This window comes from Staurois parvus, unplaced genomic scaffold, assembly GCF_062004578.1.
Source record: "Staurois parvus isolate SC_StPar_1 unplaced genomic scaffold, SC_StPar_1.0 ptg001058l, whole genome shotgun sequence".
In the NCBI taxonomy this organism is placed as follows: domain Eukaryota; kingdom Metazoa; phylum Chordata; class Amphibia; order Anura; family Ranidae; genus Staurois; species Staurois parvus.
Window position 1 is genome coordinate 1 of NW_028318854.1, and position 25,765 is coordinate 25,765.

General features: G+C 43.4%; 1 protein-coding gene across 1 annotated transcript in view; it reads right to left on the reverse strand.

The window, feature by feature from the left end:
- Nucleotides 1–2,466: 2,466 nt before the first annotated feature.
- The window catches only part of RASGRP4 (RAS guanyl releasing protein 4), a 60,432-nt gene continuing 37,133 nt past the window's right edge, over nt 2,467–25,765 (reverse strand). The window contains 8 exon segments of the mRNA XM_089658189.1: nt 2,467–2,901; nt 2,903–3,058; nt 5,644–5,864; nt 9,559–9,595; nt 14,771–14,906; nt 20,447–20,556; nt 22,321–22,428; nt 23,888–23,968. Coding sequence (XP_089514315.1) covers nt 2,851–2,901; nt 2,903–3,058; nt 5,644–5,864; nt 9,559–9,595; nt 14,771–14,906; nt 20,447–20,556; nt 22,321–22,428; nt 23,888–23,968 — 900 coding nt within the window. The 3' untranslated portion in view covers nt 2,467–2,850.

A 25,765-nucleotide genomic window follows, 5' to 3' on the forward strand; every position in this document is an offset into this window, starting at 1 on the left:
CACAAGGAACTCATGCTTAATTGACAGACATCCCAATAAGGGGGCGTGTACAGCAACCACACCTGGAAAACTGTTCCACATGTGTTGCTAGCCGACACTATGGCAGAAAAAACTCTGCCATGGAAGAAGGTCCCCAGTGCTAACTGATACCAGAGACTGGTATGTTCCAGGGATTCACCCTTCATCAGGTTGGCCCCAGAGAAGAGCTGCAGGTAATCTTTCCATTATGCAGGAGGCTCTTTGACACCCTTCGCTACCTTGCTCGCTGCCTGATCTGTGATGTCCCGCTGTTCCAGCAGATGATCGAATAGGAGAAGTCTGCATCTTCGGGCCAGACCATATTCCAGAGACTGCCACTGACACTGGAGAAGACGGTACCCCTGAGCCTCCAGCGAAGAGACTTGGTTCCAGTCCTGCAACAAGGAAGGCCTTTCCCTGATGAAGCTTGGGTTCAGCTACCATTCTGTTCCACTGCTATAGAACCTGCACCCACTCAAGAGGAACCATGGTGTTCTGCGGAGGTCCTTTTTGAATAGTTTCCACCTCCACCCTCTCCCATCGTGGACTCCGGAGATGAGGAGGATGGACTGGATATCGGTCAGCCACCCTTATTGGAATATAAGCCACCTTGGAGACCCCGCTTGTTGTTAAGGCACCTCATTCCCAAGACCGACCAAAAGGAATCTTGTGAGTGAGACTGGTCTTTGACCTAGATAAGGAGCTGCCATCATCCCCAGAACCCAAGATCCCTTGTCCATGTCCCCCTCTGCCATGGGCACCAACCCCTTCTGCTTCAACTTCAGCTGTACATGCAAAGCACCCAATACGGGAGGACATTTCCTTTATCCCGGAACAGCTATTTTTGCACTTGGAGGAAGAACTAATAAGCAGCGGTTTGGGTGAAAATGCTGGTTCCTGAACATATGTGGAACTTTGCCAAGCAGAATTTAATATGTGGAGGCAGAGTTCCACAAACTCTACAAGTATCACAATGTAGGGATGGACATCGATATGGACCGAGTGGAGATTGTGAAGCCTGACAATTGTCTCCCAGTCATGCACCCTATTCATGGGACTCACCCCATTACAGGAAAGTCAGCCAGACCCTGACTTTTATGTATGAACCTGTTAATGTGCTCTATATTTTACTACTGCCATATATACTCAGTACCACATTTATTGCACTTGTTTTAGTGAACTTTGCTATGTATCATGTTGTTGTTGTACTTCTTATTTATGCATGCCAGTTAAGCCCTGGGGGTTTTGGACACTGCCGGGATGGCCAGCGTCTAGGGGATGAAATGTAGGCAAAGTTTAAATTAGATAGTTAGGTGCTGCCCCGGAAGGGAGGGTAAGGTTTAATGCCTTCCCAATTCTTTAGTTTTTTTGGCGGGATCTGTGGGTTGAACCCAATGCTCCTGTGAAAATAAAAAGGGACAGTGGGCCGAGTCCAAAGGTCTTTTTCCCTGGTTCCCCCATAGGAGTCCAAGAGATTTGTGGCTGCTCCATCAGCAGTGTTCCATGAAGGATACAGCCACTTAGAAGCCCGAAGAATGTGAGAGGCCATCCAACCTGGGGTTCACCCCAAAAATTCCAGCTACTGGGGAATACCACTAATGGAGCGTTCTTCACATGGACTCTACCTGTGCAGGTACGATGGGGCAGCACATAGCCTGGCTAGGTTTAGGACTGCAGTGCAAGTAATCGGCACTATTACACAGTTTGGGGCACTTTCACATCAGGTATGAAGAGTTATTTATGTTAAGAGTCACCTTAATGTAAAGTATACACGTGTTGTTGTCATGAGCAACGGAAGGTACAGTCAGCAAACAGCCTGTTGTTAGCATGTACCTGTTATAGGTGGAATTGGCTTTTGCCACGAGGGAGATGTTGTCAGCACTCCCTACATTGCATTCCATTGCCCATAGCAACCGGAACGGGACTTGTATGCAAGTCCAACAGGTAAAATCAAGTGCACATTTGGAACCAATGCTATGTGCATGGTGGGGTTCCATTCTGCTTCCGGGACTGGTAGTAGTCAATCAATCAGACCACACCAGAACCGTGAGCTAATTGCTTAGTTAGCAACTGTGGTGCAGCAGTCCATTGCAAATATCCCCCTTTGGCTGGAACAAAAAAAAACAGCCAACAACTTTTTAAATTTGTGCAATCTCATACTATGCCCTGTGATATCCGTGAAACCTACTGTCGACAGAAATGCACAACCCAACTGAGCTTAAGGAAAGGCTTACAACCCAGCCAAAAACTACATGGAAGCCCCAATTCAGGACCAGGGGCTACACCTGTGTGAAAGAAGACTTCATGAATGAGCTGTCTTAGCATAATACAAGCGCAGCTCAACAAGATGCAAAAGTATGAATCCACCCTAAACCCTCCTTCAACACATCTAATAAAGCAATGTTCTTAATGGCTACAGTCATTCTTAAAAAAAATAGTGAACCTCAAGAAGTTAAATACAAATTTTATTTTTATTTAACAGAAATGTAAAAATATCTTCACAATCCTTAGCAGACATGTGCAATAACCTTTTATTACTGGGAGTAATTGTAGGGTTGCTGCGGGTTACTGCACAATCTACTGCAAATAATACAGGCATTTTAGAATTTGTATTTGACAAGAAAATTGTGTAGTTTGCAAGTAAAAAAAAAATCACATAAATAAATTAGTTGTATCTTAACATACTACTAAGTGATCTGTGCATGCCATAGCATACTATGTACACAGAGGATGACCCCACAGAGGTAATTATCTCTTTAATATATACAGTAAAAAAAATAAAATATTCTAAATATTTTTTTCATTGTCCTTAAGTTGTAGCCTGTCTACTGGTCACAGGTTTCCGTCCCCTTTTATGTGAAGCTCTTTCAAAGTCTCGAGTATTTTGATTGACAGCTGGTCGCATCTTTGTGTTCACCTTCAGTGCTCGCACTTTATCTTGCAACATACTTAACTGACTCTGCAGTTTGGCATTTTCTGCTGCTAGCTGGGAGTTGGTGCAGTGCAATCCAGCATTCTCCATTAACAAGTGGTCCTTCTCCTGCAATGCAAACCATCAATATGTCAGATGCATATGAAGATGAGTGAACAAGTTTGTAACAGAGAAATTTTAAAAAATAATAAAATTGCACTGTATATGCAGTTGGTCAGCCAGGGCCACACTCCAGTATGCCTAAACCTGTGCTAAGGACCATTCACACAGCTGTGTTCTCAATATAGGACAAAGCTCTAGAGACAAAGGCACCATCTCAACTATCTTGAAATACCTTAGTGAGTAGGGTATTCCTGCCAAGCCCTCTGCGATGACTAGCTTGGAAGCAGAAACTTGCCGGGAGTTCTCTACAGAGGATGTGTTAGATATGGCACACACTCTATGGCAATCAAGGAGATCGCATTCAAACTACACACTACATGGCTTGACAAATCCCAGGTGCCAGGTGACTAGAAACCGTATTCCAGTGCCTGGGCCCCCACCAACCCACCCACCCCCGGCAAAGCCGCCATCAGGAGGGGACAGCACAAACACAAGCAGGGGGCCCTGGTACCCCGAGGGTCCTGGACCACGGACCCCAGCCAGGGCCGGCTGTAAATGTGTGGCAGCTGCTGTCAGAGCGGACTGGCTGCCAGGATGCAGAGGAGGAAGGAGTGGGGGGCAGATCCTAGGTGTGTGCAGGGTGCGGTCAGTAACCACTGTCAGACAGGCTCCAGTCAGGAATGAAAGTGTGCACCAGGCTGTGTGGGGTGGGTGAGGCCAGGGTGTGCCATCAGAGGGCCCCGTGCAGGAGGCGTAAGAGGAAGAAGAGGAGAAGGTCAAAGATTCTGGTGAAGATGGGACACAGGCTCAGCTACCCTTCCTGGCATCAGATCCTCTTTACTGACACCTGGAGGATCTGGTGCTGGACAAGTGAGAGCTGGGAGGACTGGTGCTTCTCAAGGTGTATGTGACACTGCCCCCCACTTGTCCCACTACCCCCCTCCTGTGATGCTGCCCCCTACCTGTCCCACTGACTTTCTTCTGTGACACTTCCTCCTCCTGTCCTGCCCCCTTCTTATCCCACTACCCCCCTCCTGTCTGCTGCCCCCATTTTGTCCTGTTGCCCTCCTAACTTTTTTTAACTGGCTCCTAGATTCAAATCAATATTTGTTCAGCCCTGCACTAGATGACATTACACCCCTTCTAAACTCCCTAAATTTTACTATTCAGTACCTGAGATGTATTCCTGGAATGCCATTATGGCAACAGGCGGCTGTAAAAGTAACTCAGATTACTGGCGTACAGATATCACTGATAAAACCACATGCGTTTATTTTTTGCAGAGTTGCCGGAGATATCCTACCCTTCCGTCAACCCCCCCCCCCCCCCCCCCGGCTACCAAAAATTGGCAAAGACATTATTCAGCGCCATTCATTGGGCCATTGCCCTTACTTGGAGATCTCCCTCTGTATCCTGGTCTCAGGTGCTTCAATGCATGGAAACTATAAAATGAATGGAAAGAGTTCATCATACTGTCATGGACATTATGCAAATTTTTGAGCATAGGTGGGAATCCTGGTCATCTTACAATCAGCTGGACACTTTATTATATGTACTGTAATATTCCTGGGATGTTTTAAAATACACTTGTTAATCTCTACCCACTCCTGTAATTTCTTTGTATTGGAATATAAGGCTATATGGCCACCATTGGGTGGTGGTTGTATATCTCCTCATTTTTCTTTTTCCCTTTCTGACAGAGATCATAGTTCTTCATGCCTTTCTATCTGTACATTAAGATTTTATAAGAATTGTCGGTCGTTTATTTGTAATTCTCTTATTTGCCTTAATAAAATTGTTGGTAAACAAAAAAAAAAGATAGGACAAAACTGTGTCTGAAGCTATAAATTTCAGTGGTAATTTTCACTTGAAATACACTTTTTTTTATGGATTTAGAAAAGGTTACAGAGGATGTTAGGTATAGATTTCACATATGAATTACAAACAGAGAGAAATTAAATCCAAACCATGTTAATTGTTTTACAGGGTCTGAGTTTGTTGAGGTTGTACTGTGAGTACAATGGCAGAAGTACGAGGAAACTAAGCCCCAGACAAGAATAACATTTGCTTGCATATTTCAAGTCCTACATACATAGTACACACGGATGTGAATGGTCAACAGTTTGGATATCTCAGTGTTATTATTTAGAGTACACATATAAATGTTTGTGTAAGGTTTATATGCATACAGCGTTAATGCACCTTATTGATTCCTGCCCACCAACATTTAAATAGATGTCAACCCTAAATGGCCACCTGTGTCCTAGCCACCAAACACAATAGGTAGTAGCGGCCTAGTAATAGTGTGTAATCAATGTAAACACTATACATTGTTATTTACCATGGTGGCAAATAGGATCTATGTGTTCAGCACAGCTGGATCCAGGTAGACATTACAGGAATGTTACACTTGTACAGACAGCTAAAAATGCAAGACAAGATCTTGTTAGAAGCAAGATCCTGCATTTTACATTGTGAAATGCTTATTTTCTTTTAAATGAACCATTTAGCCTGATTATATTTCATATTGGCTGTTCAGGTGAATCCTTCACTGTCTTCTTTGTTATATTGACTTTAGTTATTCCTCTTACCTTTTCCATCTCTCTGAGCTGTCTTTGTAAGGAAATTGAGGTCCTGCAGTTTTCTTCACAGTTGGGTTTGACATGAGTTGGGTTTCCTGAAGCAACATGACCACCAGAATCCGAGGTACCATCTGTTTGACACGCTTTTTGTCTTAGGCCTCTTGTTTCATCGCTGTGCATGGGACTGCTGGGTCTAGATGTCCATGTCTGTGTACCATCCTTGTTCAAACCTGAATGCAGAGTGCAATCAATCATAAATGAAGGTCTAAGCTATGTGGTCTTACTCAATATATGACTGTGATGGGTGGAATCAATACACAAGAGCTGGTTCACACCAGCAGCCAAGTTAGAATACAGCCACTGCTGCACAGTGAGAAGCCTGTGGTGCTGATGTGCAGGAAAACAGAAGAATAAAGTGTAAAATTAATTAAACCACCCACTTGTATCAAGCCACGCCGCCAAGCAGGCCTACTTTGTTAACCTGATTAACACCCTCTCCACCTGCCCTCGCCGACTCTTCTCCACCTTCAACTCCCTGCTCTCTCCCCCCCTTCCTCCACTCAGTACCTCACTTACCGCCCACGAGATTGCCACTCACCTCCACAGCAAGATTGACGCTATCCGCAAGGACATAGTCAACTTGCAATCTACCTCCCCATCTAGCCTCCCCCCTTCTATCACCCCCTCATCTCTCCCCTCCTCTGACCTCGCAACGGCACTGCCCCCCACCACACCCAAGGCCCTGCCTACCGTAACCCCCCCATCACTGCACTCCTTCAGCCCTACTACCACTGAGGAAGTCAGCAGAGTCTTCTCAGAAGCCCGTCTCACTACCTGCCCCCTGGACCCTATCCCCTCTCAACTCCTCCGGTCACCCCCCTCTTCCCTCATCCGCTCCCTTACCCACATCTTCAATCTCTCCCTCTCTACCGGCGTATTCCCCTCCCCCTAAAACATGCGCACATCACCCCCATACTCAAAAAGCCCTCTCTGGACCCCACTGACCTCAACAATCTCAGACCAATTTCCCTGCTGCCACTCACTTCCAAGCTCCTTGAGCGCTTGGTCTTCGATCGCCTAAGCGCCCACCTAGATGACAACAACCTCCTTGACCCACTACAGTCCGGCTTCCGTCCCCTACACTCCACCGAAACTGCCCTCCTCAAAATCACCAACGATCTACTAACCGCCAAAGCCAAAGGCGACTACTCTGTCCTCCTCCTCCTAGACCTCTCTGCGGCCTTTGACACAGTCGACCACCCCCTCCTCCTTAATAAACTACTCTCCCTTGGCATCAGAGACACCGCTCTCTCCTGGTTCTCGTCCTATCTATCCCAACGCTCCTTCAGTGTCACCTACAATGGTGCCACCTCCCCTTCTCTCCCCCTCTCTGTTGGGGTCCCCCAGGGCTCTGTCCTTGGACCCCTTCTCTTCTCCATCTACACCTCCTCCCTTGGCAAACTCATACACTCCCACGGCTTCAATTACCACCTCTATGCTGATGATACTCAAATCTACCTATCCACCCCTCACCTCACCCCCTCATTCTCCGCCCGCATCACTCACCTCCTAAACGACATCTCTGACTGGATGTCGCTCAATTTCCTCAAACTCAACCTCTCCAAAACCGAGCTTCTCGTCTTCCCCCCAGCCCGCGCCCCCCCCCCCCATCCTTTCCATCACTACCAACAACACCACCATCAATCCCGCCCAGCAAGCCAAGGTCCTTGGCGTCATTCTGGACTCTAACCTCTCCTTCCAACCTCATGTCAAATCGCTCACAAACACATGCAGGCTCCACCTCCGGAACATCTCCAAGATACGCTCCTTCCTTACCCCAGACACCACTAAACTACTAGTACACTCCCTGATTATCTCACGCCTGGACTACTGCAACTCCCTCCTCACCGGCCTACCCCAGTGCAGGCTCTCCCCGCTTCAGACCATCCTGAACTCAGCGGCCAGACTCATCCACCTCACCAGCCGCTCCACCTCTGCCACCCCCCTCTGCCTCTCCCTCCACTGGCTCCCCATTGCCCAACGCATTAAATTCAAATTGCTCACCCTGACCTATAAGGCCATTCACAACACTGCCCCTAACTACCTCACCGATCTGATCCCCAGGTACCACCCTACCCGTACCCTTCGCTCTTCACAGGACCTTCTTCTATCTTGCTCCCTGGTCTCCTCCTCCCACGCACGACTGCAAGACTTCTCCAGGTCCTCCCCCATCCTCTGGAACTCACTACCCCAATCCATCAGACTGTCACCGTCCCTCCTCACCTTCAGGCGCTCCCTGAAAACCCACCTCTTCAGGGAAGCCTACCCCACCCTCACCTAACAGCCGCTGCCCTTCCCTCCTCCTACCACTTCATCCCCCACAGCCGCTTCCTCCGGTGCCTCTACCCCCTCCCTCCTAGATTGTAAGCTCGAAAGAGTAGGGCCCTCTAACCCCTTGTGTACTGATTGATGTTACTGTTCTGTTTCATGTATTGTCCCCCCCTATTGTACAGCGCTGAGCAAACCCTTTGGCGCTATATAAACACGATAAATAAATAAATAAATAAATAAGCCATTCGTCTTCGCTTACCCTGACAGGCCCCTTTTAAACTGGATATCAAGGTTTAATGCTAGCCATACATATGGCAATTTGTAGTCAATTTCAAGCACTTTCAATCCACATAGGATCTCAGGTATGATGGAAAGCAATTTACATAAACTAAGTAGTCCATTACCCTTGAGCAACCAAGGGTTTAACCACCAGAATTCTGGCAAATGCTAAGTTGAAATTCTGCAATAAATTGACAGTTGCAATGATTTTTTTGAAAAATCAAAGAAGTTTTGGAAATTTCATGAAAAGCAGTCTTATTTTTCTTGTTTTCAATTTTCAACAGAAAGTATAATTGGAATTTTGCCTCCTCGATCAAACTTTCAGTAGTATGGTATGGAGTAACAGTGAAGGAAACCCATATAAACCAGTCTCAGTCTTGTTAATGGGTTTTACTGGTACAACATCCTTTATTTAATAGACATTGAAACATCCTAGATTGTAAGCTCGAAAGAGCAGGGCCCTCGAACCCCTCCTGTATCGCATTGTATTGTTATTGTACTGTCGCACGTTCTGTCCCCCATTTTGTAATGTACAGTGCTGAGCGAACTGTTGGCGCTTTATAAATACTGTATAATAATAATATTAAAACCCTACCAGAAGAAACTATTAGGCCTTTTTTTGTCTCATACCAACAACAACCATTAAACATGTTATGTGCTTCTACTACACAGATCTGTTTGGAAACTACTAAAAAATTGAGGACTACATGTGATGGATCTATATCCGTTCTATTCATATATATTCAATTCCATATACCATATATATTCAAATTTATTGAACGGTTTACTCTTCCTTCCAAGTGGTGATTGTGGCTCTCCATTGCTGTGAATTTCTATGCATTGTGAAGTTTGAATAAACATAAGTATATGCCAGACCTCCCTGAGGAAGCGGGCTTTGCCCTGCAAAACTCTTTGGAGTTGTTTATATCAAAGTATAATTTATTCACTGGCATGAAATTGTGGAGCTATTCACACCAAGCATAATTTTCTTATTGGCATATTATGTAATTGCATATATTTTTAGGGGGCATCTCCATGTTCAGGTTTTTTGGACTATAATCATGTTTTTTAATGTTGTGTAATAAAGATATTTAAAAGAATTTTTTTATGGTTGTTTTTGGTATGGTACTCTAAAAGTTCTTGTAGTTTATTTTCGTAGGGTTCTTATAATTGTTAGTGCCAGTAGTATGGACAGATTTTAGATTTTAAACCAGTGGACAGAATTTCATGTTTTCTTTTCTTTTTTTTGTGTCTTTGTAAATCCAGTGACCAATCTAAGATAATTTGCAGTGCATAAATACAGAGAAGAATTACCTTCCGGTAAGTAGCCTTGCTTAGCCACAGCCCAAATCTGGTAAACAAAAAGATAAAGTAGAAGTGAGGTGAAAAACATAAATATAATGTAACAAATACCTGCTGGCTATGAATGTAAAGATTGTTTCCATGAAAGCTTAGGAAATCCATTTTTGGCCTATTCCCTTCCTAACAGTATTGCATTGATGGTCCTCTCATAGCTCAATATGACATCACTTTGGTAGCTTACTGACATTTTCCTTTTTGGAGATGGCAGGGCCTTTGTGACACCTTGTACTGCAGACGTCGTGTATCAGCTCTGCAAGGAGTTCAGTTCACTTACAACATCATCGTTTCCCTGCTGAGACTGGACCCCCCCCTTTTTTTTTTCTACCCCACCCTCTGTCATGATTAAGCTTACATTGTCATCTGTTGTCCAGTTCATGTGACCATCAGCAACATCTATTCTGAAACCATCCAGTCACTATTCAACCCGTCTCTCATTATGTCTCAAAGTATCTTTCTGACCATGCCTCATTCAAGACTGGCCCATGAGACAGTGAGTTCTACAACTGGGTATGGTGTTGGACTCCCAGACTTTTCTTTCTGTCATCTGACACATGGTCTGGAACCACTGTTCTTCATGTGTCTCAGGCCCATTTCGCACAAAAGGTCCGATCGGGTTCGCTTGTCCGTTTTTCAGTCGGATCTGATTGGACCCTGTATACACTCCTATGAACTCGCTGGTGTAAACAGACTCATTTACACTCACTTACCTCCAATCCAATCTGCTAAAAAAATGGAAGGGGATCTGTCCCCCTCCAACTAGGTGGATCGGATTGGAGGGCAGTCAGGTGTAAATAGACAGTGGAGTACTTTTACTCCCGCCCGCCCATAGAGCAGAGCGGGCTGTGTCCATGTCTGTTCTTCATAAACTGAGCGGACACAGACCTGTCATCCACCTGCTCCCCTTTGATCAGCAGCGGGTGAGCAGACATATATCCTGCTGATCTAAAGAGAGCATGTCCCACATGAAAGTGGCGTTATGGTATTTGTCCTATGGACTTTGAGTCAATACGGTACTGTCATATTGGTTATATTGATGTTTTTTCACCTGTATTGTTTTTCTCTTTCCTGTATTTTCTCCAAAAATTTAAATAAGCGCTATTGTACCAAAAAATATTGGAAAACCATTTCATTAACTAAGTGTTTTTATCGATAAACAGCCATTGTTATCGAAATGAAAATGATAGGTCCTGTCCATTCTGACCAAACTTTTTGTGCAGTATTTGCTTTTGATTGAATGATTATTGGAAGCAGCTGTATCTATCATCAACTGATCATTCATGATTATATGGTTCACAGAACGCCACAATCCTCCTTCATGCATGTTGCCTGATGAGGTAAAACTAAAGAAAGAAAGGTGTTGGTTGCTTTTTGCAATAAGAAAATGTCAGGTTGTCAGCCTTCAAATTTGGTTAGAATTTAGAGCTGGAATTCACTGTAGTAGCTGCCGCTACTGCAGTAATCCTTGCTGTTTTCTGGGCTCCATGCCAAGTGGCTGCTCAATTGCATACTGAGCACAGGAGTTCACTCACTTGACTTGGAAGCCATTCAGAGAACACCTTATATTTTTCTCAATGAATACAAGGCATTCTCTAGACAAGATAGAGATTGTGATGTTACCAATCCACTTTGTCCAACCAAAGAATGCCTTGCATTCACTTAAAAAAATTCAAGGCATTCTCTGTATTGAACCCATTGCATGCTCATTATGTAGCCGGGCAACCACATTGTAAGGAACCCGGGAGGCAGCAAAGCACAATGTAATAGGGACTGCTAATTCTCCTGCTTCCACATAGATCAGTGGGGTATGGAATACTTTGGTCCAAGTTGGACAAATGCACAGTATCTATGCAAAAAAAAAAAAAATCACTTGAATTCAACTTAAAAAAGGAATACAATAAGTTGATAGATTTGACACGGATGTGATAGAAAAGAGACACTTGTAGCAGCAAATCAGATAATTTCTTTTGTTTCCTAACCTATGCTGGAAAATGACGTCATTGCTCTTTGCTTTACTATATTAGTATATTTGCTTTGACAACCAATATGGGCGGTCACTTCATCAGAAATCAAATATCAAACCACAGACTTCATCACTTCCTGCCTCTTGCGACACCACGGTTAAGCAAAGCAAAAATAGAGAAATTCCTGATTGCCAGCACAGAGAAGCACTAGGTTCATCATTTACAGTATGTGCACCTCGCATTAACGGGACACTGGCCTAGCATTTTAATGCTGCCTTAGTTAAAGTGATATTAAAGGCATTTTTTAATATATATTTATATATTTTTATAGATGTGTTTACTTATATTATGTCAATTGCCCCTGCGACTCCTCCACCTGCATAGGGGATTGTCCAGGACGGCCCATGTGACCTTTGGTTCAACTAGTAGCGAGCATAAAAAAGAGGGAGCAGACATTTGGTCAATTGGCTCTGAGGAAGAGGCAAGTCCTCGAAACGCGTCACCCTTTGGATGTCTACACTCCCTATTGCGGACTGTTACTCAGCGCGGTGTTGACCCAGCTGTTCTTTTATGATGTGCCTTGACTTTATTGTCGTTTGTGAGTACAACACCTACTTTATTTCTTATTAAAATTTTTTATGGTAATGCACTAGGCCCATGCGCCCTCTGTTTGTTCTTTCTTCATTCAGTATATTTGGATTCCCCCGGTCTATTTGAGGGCAGCAAGGTGTGCATGTTCCAGGACATACTTAATGTGGTTGTAGCCTGCATCGAGTCCATCCCCAAGCGCAGGAGCATTTGTGTTTACAAGTATTTGGGAGGGGCGGATGCTGCACACAAAAGATTTTTTACCTTCATGCATAGAATGCATGGAGGTAAAAAACCTTGAGTCTTTACAACCACTTAAATTCTATGGACACTCAGCTTGGATGTGAACAGGCGATCCATGGTTACTATGCAGTCGTGTAGCCACTATGCATGGGACCCAGAAGACTATTATCATGATTTTCTGCTTCTCTCAGGTATGGCATATACATACTTATAGTAGTCCATGCTGGACCAATGTGACTATGCAATAAAATTCATACCTGGGATTCAACTTTAATAATTAATTTAATTGTAATATTAAAATCCTTATGCTGCCTTAAACTCTGAGATATGTGAATTTCTGTCAAATCACTAAGATAAACAGTTAAAATTATATGTGGGTGACAAGTGGTGTTGAAGGACCTAGTGTACCACATTCACTTTTATTTCTCAAAATATATAATTAGTAATTGGTATGGCAATTCTAACATAACATTAATAACAATGTCATGGGTGTACCATCAGGGGTCCCTAGCCCCAGGGGCTCGCGGTTCCACTCCCTGCTGTCATATTTCATTTTTCCTACAAAATCTCGGAACTGAATCCAATACGCCTTGTGTCCTCCAAGGCCTCAGCCAAGCTCTATAATCCAGTAATCGGCTTCCAGTTGTTTGCCTTCTCCCCAGTCCATACTCCTCCTCCGCTCTCATTAGCTGGGGAGCAGCCAGTTGTGCCGGCATTTCCTGAACAGAGTGGAGGACCAAGAACAGCCTAGAGAAGCATGGCAGTGTGCTGACAACAGCGAGGGACAGTGAGCTGCCTGTCTGTTATAATGCAGGAGAGTGCTGCTGAATGCTGAGAGCAGCCTGGGACTGAGAAGCATGGCATTGTGCTGAGGCAGGAGGAGAGTCCCGCCTGAGTGTCGGGACCGCTGTAGCTGAGCTGAGCTAAAATGCTGCTCTGCTCACTCACCTAATTCTTTGTACCTCCCCACTCTGGGATGATCATATTGGGGGGAGGAGGGGCAAGGTCATGTCATTACTGGGGAGGTGGGGTGAGGTCATGTCATTACTACATTACTAGCATGGGGGGGCAAGGTCATGTCATTACTGGGGAGGTGGGGTGAGGTCATGTCATTACTACATTACTAGCATGGGGGGGCAAGGTCATGTCATTACTAAGATGAAGGGGGGCAAGGTCATGTCATTGCTGGGAAGGTGGGGTGAGGTCACATCATTACTACATTACTAGCATGGGGGGGCAAGGTCATGTCATTACTGGGGAGGTGGGGCGAGGTCATGTCATTACTGGGGAGGTGGGGTGAGGTCATGTCATTACTACATTACTAGCATGGGGGGGGGGCAAGATCATGTCATTACTGGGATAGGATGGGGGGGGGGTTGAGATCATGTCCTTACTAGGATGGGGGGGAGGGGGCAAGGTCATGTCTTTAATGGGGAGGGGAGGCAAGGTCATGTCATTATTAGGATGGAGGGGGGCAAATTCACATCATTACTGGGGAGGAGAGGTGACGTCATATCATTACTAGGGTGAAGGGAGGAGGGGGAGAGGCCAGTCATTACTGGGGAGGGGGGGGCGAGGTCATGTTATTACTGGGGAGGGAGGGCGAAGTCATATCATTACTAGAATGGAGGGGGGGGCGAGGTCATGTCATTACTGGGGAGGGGGGGTTAGTTCATGTCACTACTATAATGGAGGTGGGGACGAGGTCGTGTCATTACTGGGGGGGGGGGGGTGAGATCATGTCATTACTAGAATGGAGAGGAGAGGTGAGGTCATATCATTACTGGAGGTGGGGGTGAGTTCATGTCACTACTATAATGGAGGTGGGGGCGAGGTCATGTCATTACTGGGGGGGGTGAGTTCATATCATTACTAGGGTGGAGGGAGGAGGGGGAGAGGTCATGTCATTACTGGGGAGGGGGGCGATGTCATGTCATTACTAGAATGGGGGGGGGGCGAGGTCATGTCACTACTAGGATGGAGGTGGGGGGCGAGGTCATTTCATTACTGGGGAGGGGGGGTGAGTTCATGTCACTACTATAATGGAGGTGGGGGTGAGTTCATATCATTACTAGGATGGAGGGAGGAGGGGGAGAGGTCATGTCATTACTGGGGAGGGGGGCGATGTCATGTCATTACTAGAATGGGGGGGCGAGGTCATGTCACTACTAGGATGGAGGGGGGGCAAGGATATGTCATTACTAGGATGGACAAAAAAGAATGGTGAATATCCTCAGTGATAAAAACTTAGCAGAGGGTCAAACCTTTCCCCACTCTATCCTAAGCTAAGAGGAACAATGTTTTGCCCTTCCACCCACTTTAATACTAAAAGAGTGCCACCGTAAAATGAAGGTGGAAAATTGATGACTTACACAGCTGGGGCACAGAAGGGATTCCTTCAGTCGTATTTCCACCAACGTTTGCAGGAAAGGAACTCCAAGCTTGGAGCAAATCTGGCTGGCTTTCATAAAGTATGATGTCATCTCCTTATGGTTCATTGGTCCTTCTCTATGAAGAAAGTGTGAGAGGGTTATGGAATACTTCCTTACCCATGGTTCATCCAGCAAATATCCACACATTCTGGCTTCTGATTACTTCTTATGTGCTGGTCTTGCAGAGTTCCACTGAAAAGATCATCACAGCTAACTCACTCTTAGTACATACATTTCCAAGACTGATGTAAGTGTTGGCAGACATTACACTTCTAGATCAGCAATGCCTTTTGACATTTCCATTTACATCCCAGGCAAAACACCATGTATTACCTTACCAGGAGCTCAAGTCTAAGTCCACACTGAAAGTGCACACTCTCAGGTTCAATTTGAGGGTATGTACATCCAAATTGGAGGAAGGGTTTAGGAATTACAGCTCTTAAGAGTAGCCATCCCCCCCCTTTTCAAGGGACCAAAAGTAATTGGACAATTGAATATAATCATAAAATGTTCATTTTTAATATTTTGTTGAGAATCCTTTACTGGCAATGACGGCCTGAAGTCTGGAACCCATGGACATTACCAAAGACTGAGTTTCCTCCTTTCTGATGCTTTGCCAGACTCTAACTGCAGCTGTCTTCAGTTGTTCTTTGTGAGTCTTTCTGCCTTTAGTTTTGCCTTCAGCAAGTGAAATGCATGTTCAATTGGGTTGAGATTAGGTGACTGACTCGGCTGTTGCAGAATATTCCACTTATTTTCCTTCAAAAGCTCCTGGGTTGCTTTTGCAGTAAGTTTTGGATCATTGTCCATCTGTACTGTGAAGAGCCGTCCAATCAACTTTGCTGCATTTGGCTGAATCTGGACTGACAGTAAATCTCTAAACACTGCAGAATTCATCCGGCTGCTTCTGTCTTCTGTCACATCATCAATAATACCAATGACCCAGCGCCACTGGAAGCCATGCATGCCCATGCCATCACACTGCCTCCACCATGTTTTACAGATGATGTTGTGTGCTTTGGATCGTGAGCCGTTCCAAGCCTTCTCCACACTTTTTTCTTCCTGTCATTCTGGCACAGATTCATCTTTGTTTCATCCATCCAAAGAATGCTTTTCCAGAACTGGTCTGGCTTTTTTAGATGTTTTTTGGAAAAGTCTAATTGGCATTTCTATTCTTCAGTCTTATGAATGGTTTGCACCTTGTGGTGAACCCTCTGTATTTGCTCTTGTGAAGTCTTCTCTTGATTGTAGACTTTGACAATGATACGCCCACCTCCTGAAGAGTGTCCTTCACTTGTCTGGATGTTGTGAATGTTCTTTTCTTTACCATAGAGAGGATCCTGCAATCATCCACCACTGTTGTCTTCTGTGGACGTCCATGCCTTTTTATGTTGCTGAGCTCACCAGTGCATTCTTCTTTCCTCAGAATGTACCAAACTGTTGATTTGGCCACTCCTAATGTTGCTGTTGTCTCTCTGATGGATTTGTTTTGTTTTTGAAGCCTTACAATGGCCTGTTTCACTTGCATGGACAGCTCCTTTGAACGAATGATATACAGTCAGGTCCATAAATATTGGGACATGGACACAATTCTAACATTTTTGGCTCTATACACCACCACAATGGATTTGAAATGAAACGAACAAGATGTGCTTTAACTGCAGACTGTCAGGTTTAATTTGAGGGTATGTACATCCAAATCAGGTGAATGGTGTAGGAATTACAACAGTTTGCATATGTGCCTCCCACTTGTTAAGGGACCAAACATAATGAGACAATTGGCTTCTCTGCTGTTCCATGGCCAGGTGTCTGTTATTCCCTCATTATCCCAATTACAATGAGCAGATAAAAGGTCCAGAGTTCATTTCAAGTGTGCTATTTGCATTTGGAATCTGTTGCTGTCAACTATCAAGATGAGATCCAAAGAGCTGTCACTATCAGTGAAGCAAGCCATCATTAGGCTGAAACAACAAAACAAACCCATCAGAGAGATAGCAAAAACATTAGGCGTGGCCAAAACAACTGTTTGGAACATTCTTAAAAAGAAGGAACGCACCGGTGAGCTCAGCAACACCAAAAGACCCGGAAGACCCCGGAAAACAACTGTGGTGGATGACCGAAGAATTCTTTCCCTGGTGAAGAAGACACCCTTCACAACAGTTGGCCAGATCAAGAACACTCTCCAGGAGGTAGGTGTATGTGTGTCAAAGTCAGCAATCAAGAGAAGACTTCACCAGAGTGAATACAGAGGGTTCACCACAAGATGTAAACCATTGGTGAGCCAAAGTCAATCACCTGACCTGAATCCGATTGAGCATGCATTTCACTTGCTAAAGACAAAACTGAAGGGAAAATGCCCCAAGAACAAGCAGGAACTGAAGACTTGCAGTAGAGGCCTGGCAGAGCATCACCAGGGATGAAACCCAGCGTCTGGTGATGTCTATGCGTTCCAGACTTCAGGCTGTAATTGACTGCAAAGGATTTGCAACCAAGTATTAAAAAGTGAAAGTTTGAATTTATGATTAAAATATAAAAGTTGATGCAGCGCTAAAGATTCTAATATCTAAACAAAATACAACATTGATATATATGAATATATATAGATATATATAGAGATGACCCAAATCCACAGGGGAATACGCTAGGACCAATGACCCTCAATGGACAAATAACAGTGGTTTAAGTGCAGGATAACGTGTCCATAGTTCATATATCTAAAGAGGTGCAGGTGAATCACAGCACACTCCAAACGTGATCCCAGGCAGTCTAGCTGCAGTGGCCTCTCACCTCCACTCTATGACCCCACAGGGCCACAAAGCATACTGTAAATCACCTCGAGATCCTCCAATTCAGTAACTCTTTATATAGGAAGGCATCACATGGACCAGGACAGTATTCATCCAGACCAGTAGGCAAACGGAAAGCACTCTCCTCCGATGTCACAACCGCTCATAAGCTCATAAATGAGGAGATAAACATGCCCTGTATAAATGAATATCATACAAAAATGTATGAACTAAAATAATATAAAAACAAATATTAAAAATGTAAAAAATATTTTTTTGTATGATATTCATTTATACAGGGCATGTTATATATATATATATATTCTATGGACATGCTCGTTTTAATTTTAATTTTACTATTAAAGTATGTGGTTTTCCACATCTAATTTTTAATATTAGTCTTCTCATGGTTTATGTGCCCATTAGTGAGAGGTATTGGTCGTGTGGTGCTTTCCATCTAAGCTTTGTTATCCTATTTGGATCGCCAGACCTAATGGGAGAAGGTCTGCCCACACTGGACCACAGTAATATGGCTGTACAGGCTGTTTGTAAATTGGACCATTAGAATATGGCCGCGATCGCACCGCCCATTGTAGTTTGGATGGGTGCGGTTTCTGGCCTTTATAAGGAAGTACTGCTGGCCAATCACGCTGTCCTGATGAAGTCACGAGTCACGTGACGCAACGCGTCGACGGCATTGGCGTGGTGACGTACTTCCGGCGTGACGCCATCTTGGTGCACCTTTGTGATCTTGCTGTACACCCAGCACATTGTGATACAAGCTGTTGCCATGTAAGTGGATTATCTCCTCTCTCTGGATATATGTTGCCTATTTGCTAATAAAGCGGTAATATACTATGAGGACTGTGTTTATCTCCTCATTTATGAGCTTATGAGCGGTTGTGACATCGGAGGAGAGTGCTTTCCGTTTGCCTACTGGTCTGGATGAATACTGTCCTGGTCCATGTGATGCCTTCCTATATAAAGAGTTACTGAATTGGAGGATCTCGAGGTGATTTACAGTATGCTTTGTGGCCCTGTGGGGTCATAGAGTGGAGGTGAGAGGCCACTGCAGCTAGACTGCCTGGGATCACGTTTGGAGTGTGCTGTGATTCACCTGCACCTCTTTAGATATATGAACTATGGACACGTTATCCTGCACTTAAACCACTGTTATTTGTCCATTGAGGGTCATTGGTCCTAGCGTATTCCCCTGTGGATTTGGGTCATCTCTATATATATCTATATATATTCATATATATCAATGTTGTATTTTGTTTAGATATTAGAATCTTTAGCGCTGCATCAACTTTTATATTTTATGTATATTGCCTTTGCTTGGTATGGGATAGATGCTGGCTGCTTTTTAGTCTGTTCTACTGTTCACCATAAGAGCGCAGGAGGATATATATCTATGTGATTTGAATTTATGATTATTATTCTGTCCCATTACTTTTGGTCCCTTAACAACTGGGAGGCACATATGCAAACTGTTGTAATTCCTACACCATTCACCTGATTTGGATGTAAATATCCTCAAATTAAAGCTGACAGTCTGCAGTTAAAGCACATCTTGTTCATTTCATTTCAAATCCATTGTGGTGGTGTATAGACCAAAAAATGTTAGAATTGTGTCCATGTCCCAATATTTATGGACCTGACTGTAGGTTCACAGCAATAGATTCCAAATGCAATTACCACACTTAGAATCAACTCCAGACCTTTTACCTGCTTAATTGATGAAGAAATAACAAATTAGTAGCCCACACCTGGCCATGAAACAGCTTTTGATTTAACTGTTCAATTACTTTTGGTCCCTTAAAAAAGGGGGGATGGCTACTCTTAAGAGCTGTAATTCCTAAACTCTTCGTCCAGTTTGGATGTACATATCCTCAAATTAAACCTGAGAGTGTGCACTTTCAGCCCATATCCATCATATAACTATAGCCTGAATATGTTTTGGTAAATACCTGAAAAAAACTAAAATTGTGCCTGTGTCCAAATATATATATGGACCCAACTGTATGTTTACACATTTCCACATTTCACATTTAGAAAAAGTGTAAAATTGAAATAAACCCACTTTACTTCATTTGTAAGTAACTGCAATGATTTGCACCAGAATCATAATTTTAGTGTCATTTTAAACAGGACAAATTACAGAATAAAAGGTGCACTTTCTATGTGCAGTAACACTATTTTTAAACTAAACACTGCTTGTTATGTTTAATTGTTTAGGGATTGCGAAAAAAAAATAGTTGCAAGACAATATTCACGAAAAGAAATCCCTGTTTGTCCTTAAAAAAAACAATACACAGTATCTTAAGTAATGAGAAAGTTATCGCCAAATAAACAGGTCCATAGCATAAATGAAAGAACTGCTCTGGTCCATAGAGGGTGAACAGGTGTGACAGGCAAAGTACAGCGATCTCCCCACTGAGCTATTGTGTTCTGACTACCCCCCCACCAGAACACTCTGGTCAGCTCTGATAGCCATTGACTGACAGCACTGATCGGATGCCGATTGGATGCTGGTTTTCCATTCGGTCAGCTTCTCCGGACTGGTGGGTGTACGCACGGGCCGAATATCAGATGGTTTCCATTGACTTGGCCAATATTTGTTCCGTGTCTATGGGGCTTTATTGCTGATAGATATACTGACTATGAGTGATGTTTATTTCATCTTGTGATATCCAATGACATATTTTATAAATAAATGTAAATAAAAACAACGAGCTGAAAATAAAAATAAATTATATGAACAAAAATTAACTACACAAGCTGGTTTCTTGTCTGCTTCTCCATTATAAAAAAAAGACATCACACTTACTGGTCCTTTTCTAGGATGTGACAGGAGAATGGAAGACTGGAAACAACCTTCTCAAAGTCTTCCCGGAAAACAAATCCTTTCTGATCGGGATCATAAAACCGAAAAACAGACTGCAAATAAATAGGATAATAGTAAAGCGTTTAACCTAATGGAAAAAAAAACAAATATATACATAAACACACTATATGGGCAAAAGTTAATGAACATTTAACCATCACAGCTATTCGAGCTCAATGGACATTTCATTGCAAAACCACAATGCTGGCCACCCAGCCCCCACTGCAGCTATAACAGCCTATACACTTATGGAAAGGCTTTCCAAAATATTTTGGTGTGTGTATGTGAAAATTTGTACTCATTCAGCCAAAAGAGCGTTTTTGAGATCAGTGCAGGTACTGATATTGGATGAGAAGACCTATCTCCTGTTTGGCATGCAAGCCACTTGAGCTCCTCCACACCGAACATATTAAACCATGCCTTTATGGAGCTTCCTCTGTGCACAGGGGTACAATCATGCTAGAAGATATGGGCAGAAGTGGGCCTTCTCCAATCTGTTGACACAACGTTAGAAGTTTTCATCTGTAAAAAATGTTTTCTTTTTCTGGAGTATTAAAGTGGTAGAGAAGTAATTTAAATAAAGTTTTAAAAACATGTACCTCCTGCAGACTTAATTTATATTGTTCTAGTGTGCACCACATACTATGACAAAGGTACGGAGAACTCTATCATTGTCCCCTGGTCCCTGGCACTTTGATCCTTGATGGTCTTCCTTCTGGATTCCATATCTTCAGCCACTTGAATGGCCAAGCCGTGGTGATGTTACATCAAAGTTACATTGCCACAGTGCACAGTGGATGCCGTAAATGTGGTCTGAGCAGGCAGGAGAGAGATTTATGACAGAAGAAACAACAAAGGTCTCTTCTGTTATAATAAATTTTGTATAAGAAGAATGGGCACAAATTTCACTCTCTACATGTGCAAAGCTGGTAGTGACATCCCCAAAAAGACTTGCAGCTGTAATTGCAGTGAAAGGTGGTCCTACAAAGTATTGACTCAGGGGGGCTGAATACAAATACACGCCACACTTTTCAGATATTTATTTGTAAAAAATTTTGAAAACCATATATCATTTTCAACTTCACAATTATGTGCCACTTTGTGTTGGTCTATCACATAAAATCCCAATAAAATACATTTACGATTTTGATTGTAACATTAGAAAATGTGGAAAATTTCAAGGGGTATGATTACTTTGCCAAGGCAGTGTAGTGTTGCATGACCATGCAATTGCCAGTTAAAGTAACACAAGGCTGTATAGCAAAAAATGGTCTGGTCATGAAGGAGGTAAAACGGGGGTTAAGTTGTCACATTTCATATATTATTTTGAACAATCGTACTCGGTATGAAACAATCATGAATTCAGTGAGATGCTTACATTCACTCTTACTTCTCCAATGAAGAGGTGAACAGGATTGGTTACTATGGGAAGGATATATAAATATTCTTATTATCATTCTGTAATTCCACTAATGCTTCTCTAAATCCAACAATATTTCACAAATGCTTGTTTGTTGTGCTTGTGTATGATGGATTGCTGTGTGCAGGGTTAAAGCACAACAGGAAGTGGTCAGGAAATGAGTATGTTCACACTATGGCTGGCAGTGAAACGGCGATGTATCATTTGCAGGAACTGTAGATTTAAGTGGCAAAAATGACAAACCCTTTGAGTACCCTTGAGTGTAGCCCAATGTGACATACATGGGTATATAAGGCACCTTCTAAAAGCTCCTGCCAAGGGATCCTAGTGTTGGGCGTAGTTTCAGTACTATAGTATGTCTCTTGCAGCTATGTCTGACAACATACAGTATACTCACCTGCACCATCTGCTCAACACTGCGACTGAGGGCCTCGGGGTCCGGCTGTATAGGAATGTCAGGGGTCCAGTGTGGAATATCAGCAGGTGGCTTGTTAGGTGTGGTGGACTGTGAAAAGGATACACATCATAAAAACCATAGGAACAAACATGTTTATTAAAAATTAAAAAAATTGGTAGAAAACAACCATTTTTTGGAACAGAAAGCAATGACATCATTGGCTATCCTGTAAAAGGTCAAAGCTGATTAAACATCATTGCTGCTATTTGCATAATCCCCTGTTAAAGTATACGTGAACCCTCACCTTGTAAAGCAACCCATACAGGGTAAAATAGAAATGAAAGGTAAAGCACTAGCGTATAGATGTAAAAAACATAATAAATACTTTTTTCTCTCCTTTTCTTTTCAAGTGATCACATACCCTCTGTTCTCAGCCACATAGAGAGGTGAGGGTGGAAAAACAGCAGTTTTCCCAGTAAATGGCTGTGCAGGGGGGTGTCAGGATAAGTTTGATCATTGGAGGAGAGCAGCATGACTTCACAGCACAACTAAAGGTCAGATCACAGTCTCATGTCGAGTGTCGGGCCTGCTGTTAGAAACCACGCGGCCCCATACAGCAAACCTGACAGGGTCCCCCTCCCCTCAAAAAAACACATTTTACTATTCTTCAGTTATGAATGAACACAGTGAGTGATTGGTAGCAATCACTTGGTGTGTTCATTCATTAAAGGAAGGACCTGGTAAATGTGACATATTTAACAAACCCTTCCCCCACTCTCCATCCTGAAAGATCGTATTGTGTGCTTGCAGCAGCCAGTGGGAAGGAGAAGAGGGAAGCCGGCAGCATTGCAGGGGTGGGGGCACATAAGGGGGCCTGGGCAGCAGGGTGGAATGTGGGAGGGTAATGGGCCGGGTGAGGGGGGGCAATTACTAGAACCAATCCTTTGTATGGCTTTCTCTGCAGCAGCTGAAAGCCAGTGGGAGGGAGAGGCAAAGAAGCCAGGTTTCAGCCATACAGTGGCTCAGTTCCAGTAATTGCCTCCCCCCCACTGTGCCGATTATCCTCCCTGCCCATATCTGATTCACCCATGTGCCTAGGCCCCCCCTGCTGGCCTAGGCCCCGTACAGGAGGACTGGTGGTACCCCCTTATTCTCGGCCTTGCCTTGTGTGGTCAGTTTTTAATAGGAAAGCAAAGGGACTGGCAGGAATAGCAGGGATTTCACAAGGAAGCAATTCCAAAGAACAGGATACTTTTTCATACAAGTACATAGTACAGCAGGCACATATCAGGAATATGAAATGTTGGGTTTACATATTCTTTCGTGAAAAATTGGAGCTATAGAGGGATAAGGATGTCAAACCCTTATGCCTGATGACTCTTATTGTTTTTTGTTTTAATCCAGTCATCCATGCTTGGCACAATGCCCACTGGGCACCTTCTGCCTGGATATCTACAAAGTAGTTCAGATACATGTAGTGAGAAAAGTGAGAACATATACATCAGCTCACAATCTTTTGTCAGAATCATACTGAAATCCAGAGCATTTCATGGAGCCAGTTTCTTACCAATATTTTGGGACTGCGTGGTTCCCGAGTGTAGGACAGGGAGTAGATCTCATCTTCCGTGTAAAAGGTATCTAATGATGTCTGTAAGTAAAAAGGAACACCTGCTTATGTCATATCCCAGATCCAGAGAATGCCACTAATCATTTTTTTTTACATATTAAAGAGTACATAAGGCTTTCACAAAAACACTGTTTAAAAATCAAAGTAGAGTAGGTAATGGCAGGGGCGGACTGACCATTTGGAAACCCAGGCACTGCCCGAGGACCCGGGGCCAGTAGGGGGCCCCATGAGATGCCCCTGCTACCTTTTTCATAGGCTTTTTTGAGTTTGGGCAAGGACACAGGTGCCCCATGATCTCCTATTGCCCGGGGGCCCCATGAGTTGTCAGTCCGCCCCTGGGTAATGGTCTTGTCAGGGTTTTTTGTGTGTGTATTTTTAGCAAATATGCAGTTAACATTAAAGCAGGCCATAGATGAGTCAAAAACTCAGTTCTGTGAAAATAGCTTATACGATGTTGACATCATTTGTTTCATTTTCTAAAAAAAATCCAGCATGTTGGATTAGGTACTTTCGATTGTGGCATGAAAATTTTGTGTTGCAGCTGGGACACCAATGATGCGAAAAGTGAACTATTCGATGATTGACAAGAATTTTCGTTCTGTTTTCGACTCATCTATGACCTTCTTAAGGGTGGCCGCAACATTTGACCAATGGGACAGAACAGGCAAATAGTTACTTTAACAGTATAATGTGAGATTAAACACGGACTCTAGTATTGAATGTTAGTGTGATTTAGTTTGGAAGTGGGATTTCAGTTGTAGGGTCCTTGGTTAGCAATCTAGTATGATACCAATAAACATTGTGTTATTGATTGTTGTATGTAAAAAAAAGGTTGGGGTTCTTTTTGTAAAGAGGCCTACACTCATTCTATATAGAAAACATCAGTTAGTTTTTCTATGAACAAAGAGATGTGGGCGAGGGCAGGGTAAATCCATTTTTGGAGGACAGCTTTTTTCCACAAAAGGTATAAGGCCTAGTTCACATTGACATTGAAAGCTGGTGTTTGAGGGGTGTTTTTAACGCTCTTAAAACGCCTAGGCAAATGATACTATGGGCAACACACAGTGCTGTTCACATGATCAAAGCATGAATCGTTAGCATTGTGTCGCTTCAAAATTGAAGCTTCATATTGAGTTAGGAGGAGTTTGAAGCCTTTCAATGCCTCCCATTCAAGTCTACGGTCACACTCCTCAAATGCACTGGCAGGTGTTTGCGGGGCATTTGCAGTGCGGTTGCAGAGCATTAATAACATTACACTTTACTTAGTTTGTGGTGTGGTTTTAATGCTTGTCAAACACTTATAAAATGCTTCAAAACTGCACAAAGGGCATTTGGGGAGTGTTCTTAAAAAGCAATGCCCATACTAAAGGTCATCAACGCCTGTCTAACTCCCATACTAAAGGTCATCAACGTCTGTCTAACTCCCATACTAAAGGTCATCAACACCTGTCTAACACCCATACTAAAGCTCATCAACGCCTGTCTAACACCCATACTAAAGGTCATCAACACCTGTCTAACGCCCATATTAAAGCTTATCAATGCCTGTCTAACGCCCATACTAAAGCTCATCAAAGCTTGTCTAACGCCCATGCTACAGCTCATCAATTCCTGTCTAACGCCAATACTAAAGCTCATCAATGCCTGTCTAATGCCCATACTAAAGCTCATCAACGCCTGTCTACACCCCTTACTAAAGCTCATCAACGCCTGTCTACCACCCATACTAAAGCTCATCAACGCTTGTCTAACGCCCATACTAAAGCTCATCAATGCCTGTCTAATGCCCATACTAAAGCTCATTGATGCTTGTCTAAT